This window comes from Silurus meridionalis, chromosome 3 (genome assembly GCF_014805685.1).
Source record: "Silurus meridionalis isolate SWU-2019-XX chromosome 3, ASM1480568v1, whole genome shotgun sequence".
NCBI classification, from domain to species: Eukaryota; Metazoa; Chordata; class Actinopteri; order Siluriformes; family Siluridae; genus Silurus; species Silurus meridionalis.
Window position 1 is genome coordinate 9,636,035 of NC_060886.1, and position 20,835 is coordinate 9,656,869.

The window sequence follows — 20,835 nt, forward strand, 5'->3', positions numbered from 1 at the left end:
CATTTTGAGAGGAATAAATGATGGACCTGTGACCTTATTTGCAAACATTTTTTGAGTAGTTGAAAAGAAGGTTTTAAGCTAATGATCATTTTAATAGATATCAGTGTTTGACTCATTAATAACATTCTATTGATAGATTGGTGTGCTAAGTACCATTAGAGTATTTTTTTTTTTTTTTTTTTTACATAAACTGGGTTGATTATGCAAGAGTGTTGTGACAACAATGATATTAAGAACATGATCCTTCAGGAGTGTTGTTTTATTTCTCTGTGTTCAGATTTTTTTTTTAAAGTCACCTGACTTAAAATTACTCTAAAAATGCTAGAAAAATGGACATTTGGTGCAACCCAGATGAGGATGGGTTCCCTCTTGAGTCTGGTTCCTCTCAAGGTTTCTTCCTTGTGCCATCTCGGGGAGTTTTTCCTTGCCACAGTTGCTCATCAGGGACAAACTTACTTACAAAGAACATATTTACGTTTAATCACCACATTATCTATGTAAAGCTGCTTTGAGACAATGTTCATTGTTAAAAGCGCTATACAAATAAAAATGAATTGAATTGAATAGAATAGAAAAAGGCCTGATCAGAAATTTGCATTTTGTGCTCTTGTCAAAAGAATTGCAAAGCTATAGATTGGCCATTTATTATGCCAGGTGCTCACAAATAAGGTGCAAAAAATGTGATTTAAAAAAAATAAAATAATAGGCAATAGAGTAAAGTGTGGTTGTGGTGTAATTGCTTAGTATTCAGATGCTTTGTTTCTAATTGTCTTTGTTTCTAATTGTCATGGGAAATTTATCTCCCATAAATGATATTACAGTCTTAAAATAGATTCTTAGTTTTATTAACATGCACAGATACTTTACATTTAAAAACATTAACATTTATATGTAATTATTATTTATTTAATAATATTATTTTATATTATATTTAATATATTAACTTACTTTCTTTCGGCTTCTCCCGTTAGGGGTCGCCACAGCGGATCATCCATATTCATGAGCCGCATGTTTGATTTGGCACATGTTTTTACGCTGGATGCCCTTCCTAACGCAACCCTCCCCGGTCAGGGAACCAACCCCAGCCTTTAGGGTTGCACAAGCCAGTGCACTCTTAGTGCTGGTCCCAGACCGGAATAAATAGTTAGGGTTGCGGTATGAAGGACATCCAGCGTAAAACATGTATGCCAAATCAAATATGTGGCTCACGCATCAGAAAATTCATACCAGATTGGTTGAGGCCCGGGTTACCAACGACCGCCACAGGTATTGTTAGCCATCAGGGTACCGAAAATTGGGCTACTGTTGGCCAAAGGAGAGGAGGAAGACATCTACAGAGAAAGCAGGAAGAGGAGAAGTGGAGGAGAGTGAAGGTTTGGGTTGATACTTTAAATGTTGGTATTATGACGGGTAAAGGGAGAGAGGTAGCTGATATGATTGAGAGGAGAAACGTAGATATGTTGTGTGTTCAGGAGGAAAGGGCATAAGAATAGGAACAATAGAGGTGGGTTTAAACTGTTCTTTAATGGTGTGGCTGGAAAGAAAAATGGTGTAGGAGTGATTCTGAAGGAAGAGTACAGTAAGAGTGTACTGGAGGTGAAGAGAGTTTTTGATAGAGTAATGAACATGTAGCTGGAAGTTGAAGAGGTGATGATAAATGTCATCAGTGCTTATGCTTTACAAGTGGGTTGTGAGATGAAGGAGAAGAAAAGATTCTGGAGTGAGTTAGGTGAAGTGGTAGAAGGTGTAGCTAGGAATGAAAGATTGGTGATTAGGGCAGACTTTAATGGGCATGTAGGTGAAGGGAACAGAGGTGATGAGGAGGTGATGGGTATGTATGGCCTTAAGGAGAGGAATGTGGAAGGGCAGATGGTGGTAGATTTTGCTAAAAGGATGGAAATGGCAGTGGTGAACACTTATTTTAAGAAGAAGGAGAATCATACATTATAAGTATAAGAGTGGAGGAAGGTGCACACAGGTGGACTATGTTCTATATAGGAGATGCAACCTGAAGGAGATTGGAGAGTGTAAGGTGTTGGCAGGGGACAGTGTAGCTAGACAGCATTGGATGGTGGTCTGTAGAATGGTTTTGGAGGTGAAGAAGAAGAGGAGGAGAGTGGGGACTGAAAGAAGAATAAGATGGTGGAAACTGAAAGAGGAAGACTATAGTGTGAGATTCAGGGAAGAGGTCAGACAGGGGGTCGGTGGTGTTGAAAAGGTGCTGGATAATTGGGCAACTAGTGCAGAAGTGATAAGGGAGACAGCTAGAAAGGTACTTGGTGTGACTTGGTGTGATGTGATTACTGGTTACTGTACATAAGCATACCTTGTATATACACTTTTTTCTCATAATATATCTTTATATATTTTATACTTTTACATAGTTTATTGTCTTTATTTATCTGCCTTCTTTTTTCTTTGTTGTATTTTTCTCCCCGTCCTATTCCCTCATGACGGACAGTCGTATAAAGCATTTTACTGCATGTCGTACTCTGTATGTATGTGTATGTGACAGATAAAATTTGATTTGATTTGATTGATTTGACTTCTGGAAATAGAAAGGAAGACAAAGAGACATGGTGGTTGCCCATCAGAGATAAATACACATTGTTCACCTTAGCTCTTAAATTCTGTAAAGCTGCTTTGAGACAATGTCTGTTGTAAAAAGGTCTATAGAAATAAACTTGAATTCAATTAAATTGAATTGGTGAAATGAGGAAGTGCAGGAGAGCATAAGGAGAAAGAGGTTGGCAAAACAGAATTGGGATCGACAGAGAGATGAGAAAAGTAGGCAGGAGTTCAAGGAGATGCGGCAGCAGGTAAAGAGGGATGTGGCGAAATCCAAGCTAAATGAAAAGCTATTTGAGGAGTTGTATAAAAAGTTGGACACTAAGGAAGGAGCAAAGGATTTATACCGATTGGCCAGGCAGAGGGACCCCACTGGGAAGGATGTGCTGCAAGTTAGAGGAATAAAGGATGGAGATGAAAATGTGTTGACTAGTGAGGAGAGTGTGTTGAGAAGATGGAGGGAGTATTTTGAGCAACTGATGAATGAGGAGAATTAGAGAAAATGTTGGATGGTGTGGAGATGGTGAAGCAGGAAGTGGATAGGATTAGTAAAGAGGAAGTGAGAGCAGCGATTAAGAGGATGAAGAGTGGAAAGTTGGTTGGACCAGATGACATACTGGTGGAAGCACGGAGATGTTTAGGAGAGATGGCAATGGAAATTTTAACCAGATTGTTCAACAAGATTTTGGAAGGTGAGAGGATGCCTGAGGAATGAAAAAGGAGTGTGCTGGTACTAATCTTTAAGCATAAGGGAGATGTGCAGACCTGCAGTAACTACAGGGGAATTAAGTTGATCAGTCACACCATGAAGTTATGGGAAAGAGAAGAGAGAAGAGGTAACCATCTGTGAGCAACAGTATGGTTTCATGCCCAGGAAGAGCACTACAGATGCAATATTTGCTTTGAGAATGTTGATGGAGAAGTATAGAGAAGGTCAGAAGGAGTTGCATTGTGTGTTTGTGGATTTAAAGAATGCGACAGGGTGCCGAGGAGTTGTGGTATTGTATGAGGAAGTCAGGTGTGGCAGAGAAGTATGTAAGGGTGGAGCAGGACATGCATGAGGACAGTGTGACAGCAGTGAAGTGTGCAGTGGAGGTTGAATTGCATCAAGGATCAGCTCTGAGCCCTTTCCTGTTTGCAGTGGTGTTGGATAGTTTGACGGACAAAATCAGAGAGGAGTCTCCGTGGACTATGATGTTTGTGGATGATATTGTGATTTGTGGTGAGTAGGGAGCAGGTTGAGAAGAGCCTGGAGAGGTGGAGATATGCGCTGGAGAGAAGGGGAATAAAAGTCAGTAGGAGTAAGACAGAGTACATGTGTGTAAATGAGAGGGAGGGCAGTGGAATGGTGCGGTTGCATGGAGAAGAGGTGGAGAAGGTGGAGGATTTCAGGTACCTGGGGTAGTAATAGTAAAGAAGAGTGTGTTAGAGAAGTAAATAAAAGAGTGCAGGCAGGGTGGAGTGGGTGGTGAAAAGTCATAACAGGACACTCCAAGGGAAAGTTTGTAGGACTGTGGTAAGACCTGCGATGTTGTATGGTTTAAACTTTAGAGACAGTGGCATTAAGTAAGTTAGTTGGGAGTGATGAGGATTGACAGAATTAGAAATTATTTTATTAGAGGGACAGCGCATGTAGGATGTTTTGGAGACAAGGTGAGGGAGGCGAGATTGAGATGGTTTGGACATGTGCAGAGGAGGGACATGGGGTATATCGGTAGGAAGGAGGAAAAGAGAAAGGCCAAGGTTTATGGATGTGGTGAGGGAAGACATGCAGGTAGTTGGTTTGAAAGAGGCAGATGTAGAGGACGGGGGTATGGAGACGGATGATCCGCTGTGGTGACCCCTAATGGGAGCAGCCAAAAGAAGAAGAAGAATATTAATATATGCATTGTGACTGAATGGAAGAAAAATCTAAATCAAAGCAGGTGTGATATACAAAGCAGGTGCTAATGCCGTTATCGATTAGTTGGGTTGCTCAAGTTTCGGTGTAGCATAATGGTAAGATAACACAACTGCTTAAGTCCCAAGTCATCCAAGGCAATGGGAGCATTGTGTATTAAACGCAAGGCAATGGAAGATGTTATATTAAAATGCTGTAAGACTGTAAAACCTGCAAGTTATGCAAAGCTGAATTTGTGTGGGTGGAAGTACCACAGTGATGCATGAAAAGCACATGAAAAAAAAACCACACTGAAGTCACGGATGAAGGTGAAACAACAGCACGGTGAGCAAAAACTGTATAACCCTAATCATGTGGAAAATGGAACAGTTCAATGAAGTGCTATTGTGTAAACTGTTTGTAAGTTCGGGACAGTCACACTGGATCTATTCTGCATGACTCGTGAGCATCAGGTTGTGCAATCAGCTCGCTCGCAACATTGTGATGGATCAAATTAAACTGGTTTGAATAAAACACAATCTAAAAGCAGCAAATAACACCAGCAGTAAACGATTATATTTTAGTCACTGTGGTGGTTTTAAGCGAATGATTATGCATTTGTACACCAATGTAAATTTTTTCCTCCTTAAATCAAGTCTGTTAGCTCGCTGCATTTCTCTGTTCCAATCTCTTTTTATAGCATATGTCTACTACAACAGTAACTTATCTGTTCTCAATGCTGAGAAATACAGGCAGATACTTCTCCCTTATGCAGTACCATCAGGGAGGCATTTGATTGGCCCCAAATGTATTCTGCAGCAGGACAATGACCACAATTATACAGCCAAAGTCATTAAAAACTATCTTTAGCAGAGAGAACAACAAGGAGTCCTGAAAGTGATGGTTTGACCCCACAGAACCGTGGGCTCAACATCAGTGAGTTTTTCTGGAATTACATGAAGAAAGATTTGAGGCAGCCCACATTCACAGAAGATCTGTGGTTAATTCTCCAAGATGCTTGGAACAGCCTAAGAGCCTTATAGTTCCTTTAAAAACTTTGCAAGCATGATTTTGCCTTGAAAACAGTGGTCACACCAAATATTGATTGGATTTTGATTTCTCTTCTGTTTAGTTACTGTCCTTTTTTTTAATTGATACAATAAAATAAACTATTACCACTATTAAAAATTCTATTACTAGTATTCTATTTTTTAGATGTTTTTTACAGCATTTTTTTTAACAGCACTTCCTAAAACATTTGCACAGTATCAGAGCTATAATGTTTTGTCAGAATTATAACTGTCTCAAATAATAGATATTTAAGAAAGTTTAAGATCAGCTTTTTAATTCATGTTTGATGGCAAGATTTGTAAGTGAAAAAACACCGTGTGTGTATTTGGTGCATTGTGTAGGGAAGTTATTTCCCCCTTGAATAGGCATAAGCCTTATATGTACAATATTGTGGTTATTTTGTTATTTTGCCTTCGGTAGATTTCTCTTCATGAGCACACTATAATCAACTAAACTTTTAATTGGTCTGATGAGGCTAAATGTATGTGATTTCTTTGTCCACAGTGAAGACCAATAACGTTATATTAAATATGTTGTGTTTTTTGAGGTCTCGGATTGGAGCAGGTGTTTCCTTTTAATTACATTAATGTTACGTTTATGCATGAAAGACAATCGTTTAATACGTATGCTTAGTCCATAATGATTCTTGGCCATTAATCCATAAGGACGATAGTTAAGGACCTACAACTAAAAGTTTAGGGATCCAAAAGAAACACCAAAATTCCTGCAGCTTTTAAATCTGCATGCCTTTGCAATGTAAGACATCCTGCAGGTACATCTGGACTTTTTAACATCTGCACACTTTCTAAATGACATCTTCACATTCCCTTCCAAAGGAAATAGAACAGGAGAACTGTTTAAATAAGTTTTCATGCTGTTAGTGCCAATGTATTATTTTTTTTCCTTAAACTGAACTGAACACAGAACACAAAACACAAAAACCGTACTTTTTTATTATTGAAATTTTAATTGAGTTTTTTTTCAGTGCATGGCAATGTTCACACTGTCACATCTTGTCTTCATATTTAAAATGTGTTTTTTACCCTTTCTGAAAGCTTTGGGACAATTAAAAAGAATGGGTTGGATATATGTGTTGTTAAAGGACAATTACACTGACTAGCGATAATTTTACAGCCACCAATCATGCACAACATTATGACCACCTGCCTCATATTGTGCCTTTCAATGCCAAAACATGACCTGCCAAAACATGACATTACCAGCATTAACTTCTTCAGCTACAGGAGCTCTTCTGTTGGATCGGATCACACGGTCCAGCCTTCGCTCCCCACATGCATCAATGTGCCTCGGTTGTCCATGACCCTGTCACCGGTTCACCACCGTTCCTTTCTTGGAGCACTTTTGATAAATACTGACCACTGCAAACCAGGAACATCCCACAAGAGCTGCAGTTTTGGAAATTCTCTGACCCAGTCGTCAAGAGATCACAATTTGGCCCTAGTCAAACTCGTTCTAATCCTTACGCTTGCTCATTTATCCTGCTTCTAAGACATCAACTTCAAAGACAAATTGTTTATTCACTGCCTAATATATCCCACCCACTAACAGGTGCCATGATGAAGAGATAATCAGTGTTATTCACTTTACTAGTAATAATGTCTTAATGTCAAAATGTTATGCCTGATTGGTGTATATCGTTCTTAAAAAGCAGAATGCAAGCGTTACCATTTTGATCCTGCTTCTTCTTCTTCTGGCTGCTCCCATTAGGGGTCGCCACAGCGGATCATCCGCCACAGAGGATGTGCTATGTGCTGCCATGTCAATCTAATCTCCCCAGGGCCTTCAGAATCAGTAGTGCTAGCTGATGTACCTTATACTATATTAGCAATGGGTCTGTTTATTTAACCAATCAGATTTCAAATTCGCCTCACAGGGCCAGCTAGCTGGCCCAGAATAGCGTCAGCATTTTTCCATCCTCTGATTGGTTGGTCAGAGGGAAACTGTTACAGACAGCCTTATTCAACAGAAAAGTTCGACTGGCAAAACACATCTGTAACGCACTGCACACATGAATACATCTGAGTTAGACTTTTTTATACCTACAATGGCTGACTGAGGAAGAGAAATTTATTTAGTCTCAGACATTCTTAAAAATCAATTTTCATAGCGTACTTTTCCAGAAAAGCTAGACATCGTGAGGAGAGGTTGGCCAACCCCTAAGCTAGCTAGCTTGTCTCAGCCTGGGAAAGGGTTTGTTTACCACTTCCAGACCAGTGAATACGAGCCGTACCACTGGCTTACAGCCTCTGAGGAGCGCTGCAAATTATGAGTATACATTATGTGTATGCATCTCTGGTGAGTAGGATGTATTTTATTTACATTTTTTTTTGTCATGTTTTTAGACAAATATTGATTCTGAACTGCTCCGGATGATGTAGGTGCACAGTTGCGGTTGTAGTCTAGAGGTTTGGAGTAACTGGGTTTCTTGCTTTAGTAAAATATTATTCACCCTCCATATGTGAAATGTCTCTTTGTAAGGTCACACGTCGTTATATTGCGTTTTTGTATAGTATTGATGGTTTCTATAATTCGATGTAATAGTGGTGGTATTAAGAGGTGGATTAAGTCGGGTAAGTCCCCACTGAAGGCCCAGGTACCAAATGCATGGCCTGCCACTGCATACAACATCGCAGGTCTCACCACAGTCCTATAAACTTTCCCTTTCACTTTTGCAGATACTCTTCTATCTAAGCATAAAAGTGCTTCTTAGTTAAATGCACCAATAACTTTGAAAAATAAGTGCCTGTCTTTAAATATAAGTTACACTGGGGCTTACATGAAACAAGTTGTATTTCTATAACCATTTTATTGCAGAAGATTAAAGGAATAAATATTTTTTCAGCCTGCATGAGATTTTTTTTACGTACAATAGTAAACCAAGAACAGTGAATTTTCATGTATTTCATGCTTGCCAAATTAAGTGTCATGCATATTAAAAAAAAAAAAAAAAAAAAAGAAAGAGAGATTGTTAAAGAAATGCTGACAGTGGCCTCCGTTCATACACTTCCTCAAGGCTGACAGCTTAGATCCTGTAATTACTCCTTCAATACAAGCTTCCTAAAGGTTACAAATATTAAAGATGCCACAGATGGGTAGAAATACAAAATATTTTTAAATCACAAAAAACAAAAACAAAAACAAAAAATTAAGACCCACATTATTTGTGTGTTTGTATCCTAATTTTTCTAGAAAACATGGCCACTATATTCAGTGGCATGACAATATCACCACACAACTGCAGAGTAAAATTCAAATTTATTTATCTTGATAATGTTTTTTTTTTTTTACAGTTTTAAAACATCTGTGGTTTCAGACTAAAATCACTACATTTAAAACTTCATACAACTTCACTGCATTAAATCCTGGAAGCTTTGGATTTAAAAAAAAAACTCTCAATCTGAGAAGGTATTCAATTGCCTCATTAAAAACAAATTTCCAAAACAGGAATAGAATATACAGGAAAGATATCTGACATTGTAAAAAGTCACATTTCGACCTGTTGGGATTCCCTTATTTTAAAACAGAGGTACGAAATCTGTCTGTCAACAAAGATCAAGATGGCAAATATAAGAAGAGATTTCAACTAGCAATAGCAATAAATCTTGTTTCTTTCAACCATCCCAATTCATATATAGAATGATTCAGTGCCCATTAAACGCCCTCTTATCCTTTTGCTAGTTTGTCATGATCAAATTTCCGTGAACGAAGGGCAGATCAAACTCTCCACCTCAGCCAGCATTCAAGTAGATCCCAGAACTCTCACCTGACCACCCGACAAATATTCTTAGGTTTCGAAACAAAGCTACCTTTTTAAGTGCACTCATGATTATACTATTTATAAAAATACCTGTAATAACAATAATATTATTATAATTGCAGTAATTACAATAGTAGTAATCTTCTTAAAGCATTCTACACAATCCTCATTTACAAATATCGCCATGACCACCAGACTCCATCCCCTGAGAGAAACATTAATGGTTCAAGTTCCCCATCTATCTAAACTGTAAAACATCTTTAGTTTTGTTATTTAAATAACAGTGACTATTATTGTATGAAGAAGAAAAAAAAAAAAAAAAAAAAACAATACCAATAACCATAATTTCATCTATAGACTGAACTTCATTCTCATGTAGCACATTCAGGTATTTACAGTTGATTATTAATAAAAAGCCAGTCTTCGTCTTCACCGTCTTGACCCAGTGTTTCCACCTACAGAATTTAAAATAGCATAACATTTGTAATTTATAATAAAATACACTCACAGTGATCAAATCAGCCAATCATGTGGCAGCAATGAAATGCAAGATATGATGCGGGTACACGTCAAGAGCTTCAGTTAACGTTTATATCAAACATAAGAATTAAGGAAAAGGTGCGACCCATGTGACTTTGTGACAGCTCTGTGTACCAGAAAGGCTGGTTTGGGTATTTTAGAAATCTCCTGATGTATTTTACAGAGTCTCTAGAGAAGTGATGCCAAAACACCTGAATGAGCAGCAGTGCTGTGGGTATAAACAAAATGTCAATGAGACAAGTTCTAGCAAAATGATCAGACTGATTCCAGTGGCCCAGGATGATATCTCATTTCAATCTCTCTTTATAACGGTAACAAGCAGAAAAGTGTCTTGGACCAAACATAAAACCTTGAGGTGGATGTGCTATAACAGTAAAACACCACAATGGATTACAAAGTTCAAACCCGTCTGTTAAATCTCCTCTTTTCAGAAGGAGTTTCAGTCTGAAGGCCCTCTGGCCACGAGATGGTTTTTGCACTGCTATTTGTAAATCCTAGAGAGTGTTGAGTTTTAAAATCCCAGGAGATAACTAGTTTAGAAAATACTCCAGAATGCAACATCCATGACACATTTAAAGTCACAGTGATCATACTTTTCATTCTGATGTTTGCTCTGATCTAATGTGCCATGTATCTGCTTTTTATTTCACTATTTCACTGCTGCTACATGATTAGCTGCATTAATTTGTAGGTGTTCATAATAAAACGGAAGGCGAGTGCATATTGTCACATGAATACTTGGATTAATACTTATATTAATAAGGAAATGTACCAAATGGTTTATTTATATGCATGTATGTTACCTTAAGAGGAAGCGATGCACTGACGGCACTTGTAGAGTTTCGGATTATGCGTCCTTATGTGGTTTCTCACATTTTTCTGTCTGAAGAATGTTTTACTGCACAACTGTAAGAAATTAATAGAAAGAAATGTGATGAGAGCATACAATCATGCAGATTTTGCATGTCGATTTGTTACTTTTTATTGCTCTCGCAACGACCTTGAGAGAACAAATCAGCATCACACTTCAAGGTGCAGTAATGCTGAAGGGCTGAGTGAGGTACTGGATTAGATACAGCACTGCTAACAGAGAGAGTACAGCAGAATTTTCTTAAAGAACTTACAGGACATGGCCAGTGTTTGCCTTCAATGTGCCTGATTCGGTGCATGATGAGTCCATCGCAGTCTCTGTAAGACGCTCGACACTGCAGGCAGACATGTGGTCCACCAGAGGACTGACCACGAGGACTTTTTTGCTGATTAGAGCGAGCGCGTCGGATGGATTCCAGCATAACGGTGCGCCGACTGCTCACAGGATACAACTTGTTTACATTCTTCGAAAAGAAAAATGATTTTTATTTTATTGATAATATATACTCACACACCAAAGCTTTCAATGAAAACATGCTGCTTTTACAAAAACAAGTTTGAGGGGGAAAAATGTTTTATAAATAATTCATTTATTCACAAGTTTCAGTGCACACAATATCAGCTTTACCTTTGTCTTTGGTGGCTCTCTTTTAACCTTACAGCTCCCTTTGCTGTCTTTGAGCTGTATAAAGCTACTGTTAGCTTTTGACTGCTCAGACACATCGATCTTTTCCTCTTCCTTCTTGACTCGCACAAGCACCCTCTGAGAAGAAGTTGTTGACCTGTTGCCAAGCCCAGCCCAGTGAGGTCCATTTAACCCAGATCCTTCTGATGTGATCCGTGCTCTAATCCGATCCCTTCTGACAATGCCAGGTGATGCGTTGCTATGGGAGGCACTACTGTGGGAGACGGAGCGAGTCAAACAGATGTCCACACTCTCCTCCTCCTTCTTGATTCCACCTGATGGTCGGCAAAGGCCGAAAAGAAAACCTTGGTCTAAGAGTTTCACTGGTGGTTTACTTTGACGTTTCCCTAAGTCGGAAGCCTCACTATTTATAAAGGGCTGGGTCAGGGGGAGTGGGTCTGCTGGCTCTTCTTTTATCACTCTATAAAGAGGATTATTGTAGTGCTGGTGGTTTGTATTGGAAAAATCCCAACCTCGTGTACCTTTTAGATCCGTGACCTTGTCTTCTGTTCTTTTTCTGGGTGCCATGTTCTTTTTGTTCTCTCCGACAAGGTTTGCTTTACACGCTCCACTTCTCAGTTTGGTCTTTTCCTGGACTGACTTGTTTTGTCTTGTTGTTTTGCGCTTGTCTGTGGTTGAACGTCCAGTGTTGTAGCGCAACATACGCTTTGGTTCTGTGGTAGTGATTCGAAGTGAGCGATCTACTGGTGGACATGTTTTAGGAGCTGATACTCTGGCTTTAGAAGGATCTACTTTGGATCCCAGGCTGTGCCGGATACCACTGTGGGAGGGGGCGGTTTGTGAGATAGCATACTCATGGGGTTCCGGTTTTGTCCTTTTTGTGACTTTCTTTGGAGGGGCATTCGCTCCTTGTACCGCGAGCCTTTCTCTGCCTGGGGGACGAGGTAACGGTTTGCTTGGGCTTCCAGAACGGTTTCTTAAAAGACGCTCATTATTAGTTCCCCTGGTGTCTGCATTCATTGTTTGGCTGCGTGTGGTCCTAACATTTAAAAGCTCCATTTGACCATCGGTGTCATTTTTCCTTCTGAACTTTTTGTCCATGGTGACCTGGGGTTCTACTTTTATGATTTTCTTCATAAGATCCATTCTGGTCATATCACAGAGGGACATCGATGAGCTGACTCCCATTAAACCTCCCAGACCAGAAGTAATTCCCCCAAGACTTTGTGCACGGGGTTTTCTTCGAGCTGTGAGACAGTAGTCACTTACTTTCAGCTTCCTAAGTCTCTTTTTTTGCCCCCAGCCTGAGAGCTCCTCGGGGCCAGGTACAAGGGACTTCCTCTGCAAGCCAAGAAAACTAAGTAGTCGATATTTCTCCTGAGCACGAGGACTGTGCACTTCGTCCTGTGGTATTGCACTACAAACTTCTACATCTTCTGTCTCCTGCTTTACCTTCACTGGGGTGACTGGACTCGGCTGAGACCGAGACGGTTCCCCTGAGAGATCACTCTTTACCTTGTATATGCGCTGATAAGAGGAGGACTTGCGCTTCCTCTTGGTAGAGAGGTCAATTTTGGGTAAAAGCCTACGCAAGGCTAATGCAGCTCCTGGTGTGGAGCGAAGCAATCGACGGGATGGAGAGGAGGATCGAGTGGAAGTAGAGGGAGATGTTGGGGTGACTGATGATAAGGGACGAGGGGACAATTTTCTCTTGCTAGATGGAGATTTAAAGTCCATAAGTTTCATCCTGCGAGTTGGGCTGCAAGGAAAGCCATCTGTCTGGAGACTGGAAAGAGCCTGGCTTTGGCACTGGGCAGGTATCATTTGATCATTGCCTTCTTTGTCCGACTCATCAGTCCCTTCTACTATATGTATTCTGCTCTGTGATGTGCTGTTCCAGGATGGACCTGAGGCTCCTTCTTGTTCTTTTTCCCTTTTTCTTTTAAACCCTGTTGTCCTTCCTGAGGAGGAGCTTTGGCTTCTTAAGGTGTTCGAGGAAGAAAAACCAGGAATGACAGAGGTCACATCTGTGGCGTTTAGCTGTTTGGGGGATTGCTGTCCAACCTCTTGTTCACTCTGTAGAGCAGAACAGGCCTCCAAGGCTGGCCACATGCGCAGATGGCGAGCCATTGCTGCTACCTCGGTCAGTGTGCCCAAGTTCAGAGTCAGCGTTGATGTATAGGAAAACTCAAGCAAGGCCAGCAAGCTCTCCTCACTGAAATCTGAACAGCATGCACAATACATGATTACAATTAGGAAAACTTAGGAACACTTCATGATATTCTTTAAATGTGATGTGAAAAAAAAAAAAAAACAGGCTCTTCTCACTCAATTCCAGGTCAAAATATTGCTAGAATTTTGCGTATTAAGATCCTACATACCATAAGATTCTTTCAAAAGAAATTTCAAAAGAAATTGGTTCAAACAGCTAACCTGTGAGGTCAACATGTGGCTGAGGTTCAGTGGTGAAGTCCATTTCACTAAAGAGTTCTTGGAAATACTCGCTCACAGCTGCCAACACGGCCTTGTGGGCAACAAACGAGTGGCCATTACCAGTTTTTAGTGTGATGTCACAGAACAGCCCAGCCTCTCGTTGGCTATTCAGCTTGCTCAAAACTTCGTGACTGTGTGACTTCACTATCTTAGACATGCTCCTCATGTTTGAGCACTGTAGGCACAGAAAAGGGCAAAGCAGACAAATGATGAATATCAAAACCATCATCAAAAATAAGGTCATGTCCCACCCCCAAAAAAATAAATTACCTTTGCTTTTTCAGTCTGCTTTAAATGGCATTCCTCACAACCCAGAACAAAGTCTCTGACCTGAAAGTACATTCCTGAAAAGAACACGTGATGGATTAACAAAACAAATGACAAAACATTGCAGCAAAAATCTGAACAGAAATATTCCAAAAAAAATGTTTTCCTCTTCTTGACATTTACATAAAACATAAAACAATACAATATTGCATTAAACAATGATTACACCACATCAAAAGCCGGCCTATTGTTCTTTTGGATGATGTGGAAACGTACCTCATTCCTGACTAAATGTGCCTATTAAATCATATGTTTGCCTTCCTTTTTTTTGAGTTTGGACCACGCAAACTTTTGCACGCTGCTACGTTCACAATAAAGCGTTTTGTCCATCTTTTGCTGAGTAATCAAATTTATGATACTCCTGGAAATGTACCTTCCATCCCCAAAAACATAGGAACTAACACCAATATGAAGGATGTTATGTACTCGCCTCCGCAAACAAAACGGGACCAATCAAAACACTTTTAATGGTCTTAACAACAAACACTGGTCTGGACATGGGCAAGAATTGAATAAAGAGATGAAGTAAAAACTTTGAGACTTTTCTCTTTGATTTCTTTTCATGTTTGAGCCTTGGGTTGATCTTGCCCACAGTTTTTTACACAAAACAATTTATAAACCTGTGTTTTCCATTCAATGGTAATGGACTCAAACAGTTGATGAGTTGAATTTTGTGATGAATTTTACATCATCGTGAATTTATCTTGGTGAACAAAAAGACTAGATAATTACATTTTCCTGTTTTTAGCTTTTTGCTAAAAGTAAAAAAAGTTAATATTTCTACAGGAGGTCTCAAGGGTGTGTTTGGTCCATTCTTGCCTATTCACTGAACAATGATGGGTTCCGTAAAAAAAAAAAAAAAAAACATGATATTTTGCCATTTTGGGATCGGTCTATTATCTGCAAATGAAAGTGAATGAAAGATCAAAGGCCCAAGCTTTTAAAAGTTAAAAAGTAGTTTTTACTTTGTTACTGTACTTAAGTAAATTTTCCCAAGAATCTGTACAGTATCAGAGTATTTTCATTTTGGAAAATGATATCTTTAATTTGTTATCTGGTTTTACGTAACGACTTTCTACTCCTATATATATATTTCAGAACAACGTGCCAACGTGTCACAAGATCACAACTGTCACCTGACGATTCTAAGAGTACCCTCAATGTGCCTTTAACAATAAAACTATGATGTGCAAAAGAATGGAGCACTGAAATGTAAGCATTATTAAATTATCCTTCTCACGGATCAGTACTTTTACTTTGGATACTGAAGTTCTGTACTGAAGCAGGAATATGGATATGAATTTTCAGGGATTTCAACTTGTGTGGTGAATCTGTTTATTTCTAATTTCCATGTTGGAGTATGGGACTGTAGTTGAGGAGCATTCAGGGTGCACCAGCTCGTTTCTTCACACATAAGTCAGAAGCCCAGCCTTTAAGGCGTGCACATCTGTCGGCCAAGATAACTCCGACAGACGTTCATACGTCAATAACACGGAGCACTCGTAGATCTTGCATCTGAGCGTGAACACTTTGGTGAGATAACCACATCAATCCAGTGACATGCAAGACGCTCAAGGAGGAGGAGTGAAGCTACTTGAGAAGATCTTTAAATGTCCTGCTAATGTGTGTGCCTGTTTGAGACATACTAATTTATCCCCACACATATACAGCTCACAGAAATAGTGAATAGGCTTTTAAATCCAGAGTAATATGGAAATCTACCTTCCCACCAGTAGTGCTCTGCCACTAGCCGGTACGTGTCCTCCAGGGTGTGGTGAGGGCTCCCAGGCGTCCTTGTGTGGAAAGCCAGGATGGAGTGGAGCCTCTTGTCTTCATCCAGCACCTCTCGGTACTGCACGAAACCCTTTTCCAACTTCTTACGGTACAGAAAACCGCCCATGGTCTCGAAAAAGGGTGACGAACGGACGTTGGAGGAAGACGAGGCACCACTGAGGGGTCCACGGAAATGCTCCTGTTTTTCTTTAGGATACAAGCTATCATCATCATCATCATCATCCACAACAACAGCGTGGTCGTGGTTTCCGGCCATTTCCGCCGGCTTCCTGGTTTGAGTCTTCTTTTTTTTTCCTTTTTTGTATTTTTTTAAACAATACCAGTGCTACACGTGTTTATACACTCCGTCAGCATAAAAACAACACAACATGGGTATGATCAACCCCTGACCAGACCTTTTAAATAAAGGATGCTCGAGAAAAAAAAAAAGCCTCACAAGCGTGTCATCGTGTTAAATAAACTAGCAAAGCTCTAAAAGTGAACTGACGTGAACCACGGTTGATCAAAAATGTCAAGTATAGAGGTTATTAATCCACAGTCTCTCAGTGTGCAACAGGGAACTCCATCCAGGGTCTGGGGCAGAGACTCATGATGAGCAGCACAACTCCATCATGGCATTGCAGGATCCCAGACAGCAGCACATCAAAACTGAAGTTTCTCAACAACTTTATCCGAGTACTCTTCTTCTAGCAGGAAACCAGGAACATTGAAACCATAAGAGGATGTCCTGTGATCCACATCATCTGAAATGGATTTTGAGATCAATGTGCATGTTCTCCAGATGCCCCTGGGTGATGACGAGGTATCTTTTGATGACTTCCCCTTAATATAAAGGATTATAACTAGAATTAAAAATTTTAAAATATATTAAAAATGAGGCCGGTAGATCTCTGTCGGTGTCAAATCCATACACAGCCTAGGTAGCGAGCTAGAACCGCGCACAGCGTCTTCTTGTCTCGTGTTAACTTGTGGTAACTCCGGTAGTAGCAACACGCTGCGGCTCTCCGTCGCCCAGCATCGGGACTCCGACGACCTAAAGACACTCCGGGAGACTTGGCAAAAAAAAAAAGTGACGGAAATCTAAACGCGGTCCCACCCTTTCCCAAAGAGTCCCACGAGCCTTCCCACGCCGAAAAGTCCCGCGCACACGTCCAAATAATCCGATTTTGTCCTTCTTGTATTTAAAATTTTTATTATTTATTTCAAAACTCGTCACCTTCTGCTGGTTACGGATCCACAACCGAACATCGCTTCGACGCCCAAACGCTTCGCCCCGCCCTCCGCTAATTCCTATTAGTCGACTCTTTAAAGAGCCGCTACTACTCACCTTCCTATTGGTCCGCTCCGTTGTCAATCAACCGCTCTCTTTTACCCTCACACTTTTTTTTTTGCTTTCGAGATCAAGATAGGTTGTTGACGTCAGCGCCGCCTCACCGACTGAACCTGGTTAAGTTCATCATTATGGAAATTAAAGAGAGAAAGAGAAAGAAAGAAAAGAAAACGCCGTCTCGTTTTTAGGTTTTTCATTCGACATGTGCCACTATTTTATAATTCTTTAAGAACCGTGGGCACGAAAGGCCCTCTGTGTAATGCACCATGGCCGGATTGCAAAGCTTCCTGATTATTTAATTAATATAGATAGCATCGTTCATCTACTCCTCTGTCAAACCCATTCCTTATCAATTTAACCTGAAAAATCAGGCAATATATTCACCCATCTGATTATAATATGGATTAGGAAAAAATACATTTCTATTAAGGCTTTATCATTATACCTTAAAGTTCAATCCACCTGAAATAGGACATATTTGAGTTTGAGCCTTGTCTCTCTTTTCCTCTCTTTTTTTAAATGAAACCAGTGCTATATGTGCTTATACATTCCGTCAGAATACAAGCAACACAACATGAATATAAGCAACACCTGACCAGCCCTTGTAAATAAAGAACGCTCCACAAGCCTCACAAAATTGGCATTATGTGTTAAATATAATGGCTAAGCACTAAAAGGGACTGATGCAACCCAATTCCAATGTAGATATCAGGTGAATCCAAAATATCCAGTATATTAATCCACAGTCTGGCAGCATGCAACAGGGAACTCCATCCGGGGGTCTGGGTCTCATGATGAGCAGCACAACTCCATCATGACACTACAGGAGCCTAGACACCAGCACATTTACTTTATCTGTCAATTTATCCTGACAAATCAGCTAATATATTCAACCCATCTAACTATTACTTGAATTAGACAACAACAACAACAACAACAACAAAAACTGATTTCTATTGAGGCTACTTTCTTATAAATGTCAGTTTAAACTATCTGATATATGACATATTACATCATTAACAATACAAGGACCTGTATCAATCATTTCACTGTAACCTAGAATGTAATCAGACAAATGTGGCATAAAAAAATAACTATAGGAATAAATTTAACAATCCCCAGGTGTCCTTGTGTGGAAAGACAGGATGGAGTGGAGCCTCTTGTCTTCGTCCAGCACCTCTCGGTACTGCACAAAACCCTTTTCCAACGACTAACGGTACAGAAAACCACCCATGGTCTCGAAAAAGGGTGACGAACGGATGTTGGAGGAAGACGAGGCACCACTAAAGGTTAAATATAATGGCTAAGCACTAAAACAGACTGATGCAAACCAATTTCGATGTAGATATCAGGTGAATCCAAAATATCAAGTATATTAATCCACAGTCTGGCAGCATGCAACAGGGAACTCCATCTCATGGGTCTCATGATGAGCAGCACGTCTCCATCAGGCAATATATATTTGTCTATTACATTACAAAAATGTGGCATAAAAAAAATTACTATAGGAATAAATTTAACAATCAAATCAGACTCTACAGACTTTGAAGCCATTGTTAGTGGTCCAAGTAAAATCCCTTTTATGTATTTTAGACTTAGTATAATGTTTATAGATGTTGAACCACATCTATTTAGGAATTTAGTAGAAAGAGCTGCATTATTAGATCATGAACCAGCTACTTGTATGTTACAGGGTTTATCTTGATATCTGGATTTTTATTTTCTATAAGCCCGAAAGCTTTTTGAAAAATTTAAAAGGGAGTTCAGTGCCTTTGTTAATCATCCAAAATGGGATTTAATCAGAAGCCTGAACAACCAAAGGGTTAGAACAAAACAAGACAAAAACATTTCACACGGTTTTATATTTTCGCATACAGACTTTAGCACTGCTTATCCTTTCTTTTTAACAAACTTAGAGTTTTTATGTTTTATTTTACAGCAAAAGATTATACATATTTTCTTATTTTGTTATGTTTTTATTCAGGTAAAACGTCACAGAATTCTCCATTCTTTACATGATGCTAAAACAAATGCAGTTATAACCAATACTAAAAGATCAAGATATACAGAATAGTGTTATCCTGGCTCCCAAGTTAATTATAGTCTGCAAGTGTTTAGTTAGAAAATAGAATACACTTCCTTTTTTGTGCCGTTCTTATTTTCCCTTTTGCAGTAATTTTGAAAGGATGTATTCAAGTAACCTTTTGCTAAATGGTAAAGGCTACATGTGAAGGTCACATTGATTTCTTATTTAGGACTGAGTATTTCTAAATAATAGAGAGAAACAAGTTATTAAGAGGAGTGATTTCATTGGGTTATTCTGCAAAGGCCCTGTTGTCCAGAATAATGTGCAACATTATAGAGGTTAATGTTACAGGTCTGTAATTCATTTAGGGTATAATAATCCTCGCTAGGGGATCTGTGCAGTAAAGGTCTTGTACTAGTCACTTGCAAACTAGGAGTTTACTTCATATGATTACCAAAGCCACCTTTTGTTGTTTAGAGCATAGTCAGAGTTGAAAACACTATTTGCAAGGATACCATTCAAGGGCTTTTATAAAAATTCAAAATGGCCACAGATTCAGGGAAAGTACATTCAAGTGGTGAAAGAAAATGTATTGTATTTTTTGTATATATTATTTTCTTATAATAGCTCAGAGTGCTTTTCCCCTTGATTGGGTGATAAGCTGGGAAAAGGGATATGGCACAATGATAACAGATTGATGTTGACTAATGCACTAATGCCTCTGACCTTGGTATTACATGTAGCCTCTAAGGAAGAAGACCTAAGTACCACCATAAATGGATGACATTAGTTTCAAAGAGAAGCCTCTGTATGAGTTTATTTATACTAGGGATTCTGCTATTTCAGTTCAGTGCTAAAACTACAACTTCTGGTGTTGATTTTGTTGTCCTGGGCACTAGATTTATTAATTATTATTATTATTATTTTTTTACTTTAATGAACTATAGGTGTAGGTGATCTATCCAGCCCTCACCCACAATTTTCTTGGTTTCAGTTGATACACCTCTGCCATTTACCTAAGCCACTTAGTCATGATAGATCTTCTCTCCCCTTATTAATATTAACCAACATAAATGAGGATCTAATCAAATTCTTAAATTTTGATTGAATTATTTTATTCATTTGTCATTTGACCTTCTACTTGAACCAGATTCACTTAAGCTGTTCACATGTGATGCTCCCTTTGAAAGCGTACATGCAACATTGCATCAGAAGAACGTGTTACAGAGCAGGATGAACATTCCTTTGTAATATAAAACTGGTTTATAATTGTATCAGTCAATATTCAAATATTTCTTTCAATGTAGATCTGAACTTGGAATTACATTCAATCAAAAAGAAAGCACTACCCTAAAGCATGATTTTTTTGCACAAACTGCTGATAAAACAATTGTAATGTTTACATGTACAATATGTACTATTTTATCGAATATTCACAAATTCTCTGCTCTGGTAAATTTATGTGGTGTTATGTAGCACCTTGGTCACTGTGTTCTGTAGTGTATATGATTAG

The 20,835-nt window shown here is 39.2% G+C and overlaps 1 protein-coding gene across 1 annotated transcript; it reads right to left on the reverse strand.

Annotated features, from left to right (window-relative positions):
• Positions 1-8,775: 8,775 nt before the first annotated feature.
• Positions 8,776-17,305, reverse strand: si:dkey-229b18.3. Its single transcript, XM_046845633.1, has 7 exons — positions 15,895-17,305; positions 14,116-14,189; positions 13,786-14,020; positions 11,335-13,574; positions 10,961-11,170; positions 10,640-10,742; positions 8,776-9,751 (listed from the first exon to the last, which is right to left on the reverse strand). The coding sequence occupies exons 1-6, from the start codon at positions 16,220-16,222 to the stop codon at positions 10,641-10,643; spliced, it is 3,189 nt and encodes a 1,062-aa protein (XP_046701589.1). The 5' UTR covers positions 16,223-17,305; the 3' UTR covers positions 8,776-9,751; position 10,640.
• Positions 17,306-20,835: the final 3,530 nt, after the last annotated feature.

Coding starts and splice junctions, on each gene's coding strand:
- si:dkey-229b18.3 (XM_046845633.1), bottom strand. CDS start 16,222: ATGGCCGGAAACCACGACCACGCTGTTGTTGTGGATGATGATGATGAT. Junction 14,190..15,894: donor AGAGCACTACTGGTGGGAAG/GTAGATTTCCAT, acceptor TGTTCTTTTCAG/GAATGTACTTTCAGGTCAGA. Junction 10,743..10,960: donor GCAAACACTGGCCATGTCCT/GTAAGTTCTTTA, acceptor AATTTCTTACAG/TTGTGCAGTAAAACATTCTT.